A 7,438-nucleotide genomic window follows, 5' to 3' on the forward strand; every position below is an offset into this window, starting at 1 on the left:
GATAACATGACAACTTGCTCTTTTGGTATAAATAGAAAAAAAAAAAAAAAAGTCTATAATGGCTTTATTACACTTCAAAAAAAATCAATAATTGTTTTTTAAGAGGATGATAACTTTGATACTCTTTATCCATTTCAATTTTTATAGATGCCTCGACAAGAACTTCATGCATACATATCATGAAGGATCCGGTGCTATCATGGTTGGTCACCACCATCATGCACACCATCATGTGTGTGTCGTGGTGGTGGTGTGGTTGGTTCTGGTCATGTCTACGAAGAAGGACTGCCAATGGAAGATAAGATCTAGGGGAAACATTCAATATCTTCGAGAATATCTAGCGGAGCATCTATATACCAAAATAGCATGAACGCGACAAGTAAATTTATCTTTGAATTAATTATAATTTTTTTATGAAACTTTTATTTTTATTTATGTAATTTTAGAATTATTTGAATGTTCACACAATTTTTTCTATGTTTTTATTTTATTTGCTTAATTTCTGTTTTTTGAATTTATGTAATATAATATTTTTAGTTTGCTTAAAAGTCTAGCATTTTTATTACATTTTTAATTTGAAAATGTGATGTATAGGAATGGATATATCAAATTTATGTACTGTTTGTTGGTTGGTGTAGTGGTGGAACGACTAAGAATTCAAAGAGCGATAGAAGGACAGAGCCCAAAGCAAGATGATAACTCGAACAAATTCAAACAATTATAACAAAAAAAAAAAAAAAAAAAAAAAAAAAACTACGAAATCAAAACTAAACCAATGATCTCATGGAGTTTTCTCTACTCATGCTATCCTGAAAAATACAGCTCGCCATTGAAACATCTTTCTTCGAATGCGAACATGGCAGCAATGTCATCTTGTTCAAGTCCCAGCACTCATTACTCCTTATCGGTCGATCTTCGTACACCCATTTCTCCTCCTTTACCGGCGTCCCATCAATCACCCCGCCGCGGTTATCAGCGTTTGAAATAGAAGCTTGCTTCCATTTGCACCATATGCGAAGCATCAGATAAAGCAGATACAAGCATATCAAGGTTGCCGTGAAAACAATGGCCACTACGATTCCAGCAGCTGCGGTATTCGAGAGCTGCTTTTTCTGTTGTCGCTTTGATTCCGCGCATGAAATTAGTGGTGGGCCGCACAGGTTGTCGTTGGCCATGAAAGAACTTAATGGGAATCTTGAAAAAGTTGATGGAATATCTCCTTGAAGGTGATTGTTCGAGAGATTAAGGGCATGGAGGCTCGTTAATCTTCCCAGCGATTTCGGAACTTGTCCATGCAGTTTATTGAATGACAAATTCAACCTTTCTAACTTAACAAGACTCGCAAGAGAAACTGGGATTTCACCCGTGAGAATATTCTTGCTCAAATCCAGAATCACTTGTAGTTCAGTCAGAGTGCCAAGCTCAGGTGGTATAGAACCCGAGAACGAATTCTCCGATAGCCTAAGCTCAAACAATTTCTTACACTCACCAAGTGTTGGAGGAATTTCCCCAGAAAGATTGTTTCTTTGAAGCTTCAGAACATTTAAACCAGTTAGATTCCCAATCTCTTCTGGTATCCCACCGGAAAGCCTGTTCTGGTCGACCGAAAGCTTGAGTAATCTCGAACACATTCCCACTTCTTTCGGCAATGTTCCATTGAAATCGTTGTTTGAAAGATCCAGCTCTCCAAGTTCTTCAAACGTTCCTAACCATGGTGGAACCAAACCCGTAAGTTGGTTGTTGCTGACAAGAAAATGGCTGATCTTTTTACAGTTTGAAAGCTCCGGTGGTATCTCTCCTGTGAAACTATTAGATGAAAGGTCAAGAAAGTTCAAGTCGCTAAGTTGACCAAACTCCATAGGAATTGTACCATTTAGAAGATTATGAGCAAGTCGTATTCGGGTAAGATTCTTTGACCTCGCTAATTCAGAAGGAATAAAACCGGAGAAACTGTTATTAGTCAAATCGAACAACAACAACAAATCGGACCCCACAAGAGGTGAAATCGAACCCGAGAATCGATTGTGAGAAATATTAACAATGGTGAGATTTTTCAAGAGGGAGATTGTTTCAGGAAGAGGGCCTTCGAACGAATTATTATAAAGACTAAGAAGCGAAAGCTCTGAAAGATACCCAAATGTGTTTGAAAGCGATCCTGAAAACTTGTTATCACCCAACGATAAAGTTTGAAGCTTTCTGCAATAACCCAAACTTAATGGAACCCGACCCGATAAATCATTTTGCCTCAACTGAAGAAAAACAAGATTCTTGAGCTTCCCAATTGTACCCGGAATCTGACCCGTGAAATGATTCCCGAAAAAATCAATTTCACTTAACATCGAGCAATTCGTTAACTCGATTGGAATGTTTCCCGACATCTGATTATCGTAAAGATACAATACACTCAACTTCTGTAACTTTCCTATTTCAATCGGGATTTCACCTGTGATCATGTTCCCAAACAGATAAAGATTCACCAAATTACTCAAGTTTCCGATTTCATGAGGTAAACTACCGGAAAAACTATTATTGTTGAGTAAAAGATCAGTGAGATTCTTTAGATTCTCCACCCCAGATGGTATTCCGTTTCCGAAGTTATTACCAGAAATGTCCAGCACTTCCAGTGAAGAACAGTTCAGCAACGGAAAAGGGAAGTCGCCGGAGAGACGGTTCCCGGAGATAAACACATGGCGCAAGTTCGATTCCCCGGAGCAAAGTTTCTCCGGGAACCCACCGGTGAACGAATTGCTCGATAAAACTAAAGCTTCGAGGTTACCATTTTCAAAATCCAAACGGGTAATATTTCCTGAAAGATTGTTACTTGAAAGATCAAGATTCTGGAGCTCCGGCAGCCGGAGTATCTCCGGTGGGATTTCACCGATCAACCGGTTTCCATGAAAGTTCAAGTATTTCAAGGTGGAAAGGTTAGATAAATCCGGAATGGAGCCCGAGAGGGTGTTGTTTGCTAAATTCAAGATTTTGAGGGACCGAAGTTGTCCAATTGAAGAAGTAATTCCGCCTTCAAGCTTGTTGTTCGATGCTGCAAAATCTTCGAGTTCTCCACACCCATTGATCTCTTCCGGAATCTTTCCACCAAGATTATTCGTCTGTAACTGAAGAGATTTTAAATGCTTCAAATTCCCGATTTGTGAAGGAATGCTTCCATTAAATTGACAATAAGCAAGACCTAATACTCTTAACTCCCTTAACTCCCCAATACTTTCAACAATTTCTCCTGTTAACAAATTATCTCCTATTCGAAGAACTTGAAGCTTCTTCAAGAGATTCAATTCATTAGGAATGTCACCAGAAAGATAATTTGAGAACAGAAGTAGTTCTTGAAGCTCTTGAAGCTCACTAAGCTCTCGAGGGATTATCCCAGTGAGTGAATTCACGGAAAGATCGAGTTTTTGAAGCGAAAAAAGTCGGGAAAAATCAGGAGAGATTGTTCCCGAGAGTCCCGAGTTTGAAAGATTTATACCCACAACTCGTGTTTGATCTTGTGAACATTGCACTCCATTCCATGTGCATATATTCGATGATGAATTCCAGTTGCTGAAAACTCCCATTGGATCGATGAATTGTGATTGAATCTTGAGAAGCCAGAATGAATCATTTGAAGAAGCTTTCGTGAGTGAGAGTTGTAGGAATACAAACAGAAAGATTAATGTGTTGGTAGTGATAGTGGTAATGGTAACGCCACCCATTTGAGAAAAGATTGGATTGATTGTAATTGGATGATTAAAGTGAAAAGATGAAAATCATGTTTGTGTTCATGAAAAGGTGATGAATGTTGTGAAGTTAAGATGAAGAAGATGAATAGAAGTGGTAATTAATGGGTTCAGAAAGACAAATCGATATGGGACAGATCAGTCATCAGTGTTGATGTTAAACAAAGTTGATGATGATTGTGCATGAAAAGTGAGAGCACCTTTTAACTTCAAAACTTTATATAAGCTTCTCTTATTAATTTAATCAGTTTAAAAACATTTTTATACTATTATCGGGTTAATCATAGTCAACTTAAGGACTATATATATATAATATATAGTAATGACAAAAATATATCTTTAATTATTCATACGATGTCATGATTTGAAAATATACCGTAAGTTTTCAGATTTTTACTCAAAAAAAAAAAAAACGGAACGATTAATCAAAAGTGATGTTCTTGAGTGCATATAGTCAAGGTCATTTACAAATATGTTAGTGGTTAATTTAATTTTCAACATCTTTTAATCGTTTTAAAGACTTGGAATGTTACTATGAGCGGAGAAGATAAGATGGTGATGGTTGAGAAGGAAAAAATAAAATTGGGGAGACATACCCACTTGCTCTTTGATGGATGTATTGGTCCCTTTTCAAGTTGCAATACAAATATGATTTTAATTCATACCAATGAGATTAAATATAATGGATAATTACATAAATATCATATGGGAGGAGTTTATGTAACAAAGTGATTATTTTTTTAATATTTATCATATAATGATATAATGATCACTTATTTTAGCGTAGTAAGTGGTAATCGCTGCAAACAAATAATGAGATAAAATATATAATTGTATGGATTGGTTTGAACCGAAATATTTTGTATTAAACTTTTTATTATTTTAAATTTAATTAATATTAGTTAAGAGTAAACAAAACCTACGTTATTATGATAATAATGATTTTTAAATAAAACGGTATAAAAGATCGTATGCATTATAAAAAATACACTTCACACCATTAATATTTTATAACCTGTGTGGTTTATTGTTCTCTTGATTTATCTAATTTTTTATTTTAGTTATTTGACTTATCAAATAATAATAAATATCCATTCAATGGCCGTAATTAACACATCTATTTAGGATTAGATTGGGTTTGTTGACTTTCATAAGATACTGGTATGAATATATGAACCCATTTTCTCTTCATAGCAACATTTGTATTATTTAATAGGTATCATTGTATTATAAGATCACAAATACTTATTGAGCTTCTTTTTGGGTCCTATGATGTATCAAGGGGGCGATCATAGTGTAAAACCATACATTAGCTTGGGAGAAAAAAAGGTTAATGTTATCTACAAGATTAAACTTTAAAGTATAAAGATACTTGAGCTCATTATTAGTTTTAAAATGATTAATTTATCAAAGTTAATGTTGCTTGAACGACACAAAATATAGCAGATGGGACAACTAATAGGATGTTCGGGATTAGTTCCTTAACATTTTTTCCACTCGAATCTCAAATCGCTCCATCTAATCCTCACCTAATACTAATTAATCAAAATAATAATAATAATAATAATAACGTTAAATTGAGAAACAACCACATGGGAATTTAGACTCATTTGAAATGTCTCTGAATCAGTTAATCTCGACTATATATGTTCTTTTCAAAGTCAAAAGTCGTGTTTTATGAGTTGCACATAGTGTATTCATAGTTATACCTTATGCTATTTTAGAGAGTATATTGAAGAAAGAATAAGATTCATTGATGGGATTGGAACCAAAACGAGAAAGGACAAAGACATTTGGTTGATATGTGTTACAAGGCTTCTTTGTCAATTTGTGTGTCTAGTGGGTAGCTAGCTAGCAAGCTTTATGTCTTTCAATATCACCTTTCCTTAGTGTTTGTGTAATCAAAGAAGATGCAACCACTTTGGACTTATATCCCATGAAGTTTTGTCCCATCAAAAACACCATTTATGCATACCATATATGCTTTCTTGGTGGACCATATATCTATCACCCATAAGTGCTTTTGTACCCATCTCTTAATCTTGTTCTACATGGCGATTTTGATCATTTCAATATCGGAAAAAAGGTTTAAACTTTATCATACTCATAACTTTTTATTTTCTTGCTCTATTGGTTTGTCACAATCACTTAACAAGATAAGGGAGTCCCTTGTTTTTCGATGGTTTTTCGACGCGCTTAGTCTCTTTTCCAACCTAACCATGGAGAATTTTCTTTCCATAAAAGAAGTAGAGTAGAAACAAACAGAATGACAACAAAAGGTGATACCTAATATGAAGACATGGAATGAAATTAGAGGATGGTTGCATTATAGTAATAATACCCAAATAAAAACAAAGAAAGAACGAAAATAAATATAGTCGACAAGGCATAAAATCCAAGGTAGAAGGTAGTACGTTAATGGGTGTTAATAATTATTAATGATTTAGAGGGGAAAAGGAAGTGATAAAAGATATTCCTTTTGGTTTATTGCATGATTCTTTAAGTTCCATGGGGGAAAGTCAATGAGCAAAGGGGATAAACAAAAGTTTTGATGGTCCATTGGCTTGAAGATCAAGTAGATTCCAAGAGTAGTTATTGACTAAATTCCTTTTATTATTTAATGCCAACAATAATTATCAGTTTTACTCTAATATAGTATTACAATTATTAAAAGATAATTCTGATTTAAGAAACATAATATTTAGAATTTTAGATTGATCACTACTCATAAAAAAAAAAAATAATAACATGAGATTGAGGATCAATTTGAGGTAAATCCATCAGTATGTTTTGTAATATTATGTTTAAGGTATGTACAAATCGAAATTCATAAAATAAAGAAACCAAAAATCAGAAAAAAAAAAAAATCAAAATCGAACAGTCTTTGATTTCAAAAACTAATTTTTTGCCAGATAGGTTTGGTTTTATACAAAAAAAACAATTTGAGGTAAATCCATTTTCAGTATGTTTTGTAATATTATGTTTAAGGTATGTACAAATCGAAATTCATAAAATAAAAAAAAAAAAAATCAGAAAAAAAAAAAAATCAAAATCGAACAGTCTTTGATTTCAAAAACTAATTTTTTGGCAGATAGGTTTGGTTTTATACAAAAAAAAAAAAACCAAACCGAACCAAATATATAGAATAAATTTTGTCTTTTTAATATTATCATTATAACCACATAATGTTATCTAAATAATCAATTACTTTATCATTTAAGTAGCTCCTTCTATATTCCTTTTTAGCATTTGATAATTCCATCCTATAAGTTTCATTTATAATACGTGTAAATGTGACTTGAAAATTATGTATCGACTTTGATCATATCAATTGAGATATATTAAATATTAGAGAAGTTATTTATACACATCAATTTTTCTCCAAACACAATAATTTTGTGTTTTCTAAAATTATACAATATAATATTTTAAAACTTAAAAGTTGTGTATTAAAAAAAACTAGTATGTATATATCTACTCTTTATATATATATATATATATATATATATAAAAGGTGACAACTCTCAACCCAACTCGTAACTCGATACTAACCCAATCCGAAAATTGTAACACTCCAAAAATCACAAAAAATTTAAATTTTTTAAAATCAACCATAAATCAATATTGTTTACAAAAAGTCATTGTTTCAAAAACATTATTTCAAATCAGAGTTTTCCCAAGACCCGAAGACATAAAAGCAGGACGTT

General features: G+C 33.0%; 1 protein-coding gene across 1 annotated transcript; it reads right to left on the reverse strand.

The window, feature by feature from the left end:
- Window positions 1-678: 678 nt before the first annotated feature.
- LOC145042490 (uncharacterized) lies at window positions 679-3,927 on the reverse strand. Its single transcript, XM_078990932.1, has one exon. It carries the CDS (start codon window positions 3,705-3,707, stop codon window positions 768-770), a length of 2,940 nt encoding a protein of 979 aa, XP_078847058.1. The 5' UTR covers window positions 3,708-3,927; the 3' UTR covers window positions 679-767.
- Window positions 3,928-7,438: the final 3,511 nt, after the last annotated feature.

Source organism: Lactuca saligna, chromosome 4 (genome assembly GCF_052625555.1).
Source record: "Lactuca saligna cultivar CGN05327 chromosome 4, ASM5262555v1, whole genome shotgun sequence".
Taxonomy (NCBI): Eukaryota; Viridiplantae; Streptophyta; class Magnoliopsida; order Asterales; family Asteraceae; genus Lactuca; species Lactuca saligna.

Bases quoted from the DNA above. Each gene is read 5' to 3' on its own strand.
- LOC145042490 (XM_078990932.1), bottom strand. From the start codon at position 3,707: ATGGGTGGCGTTACCATTACCACTATCACTACCAACACATTAATCTTT.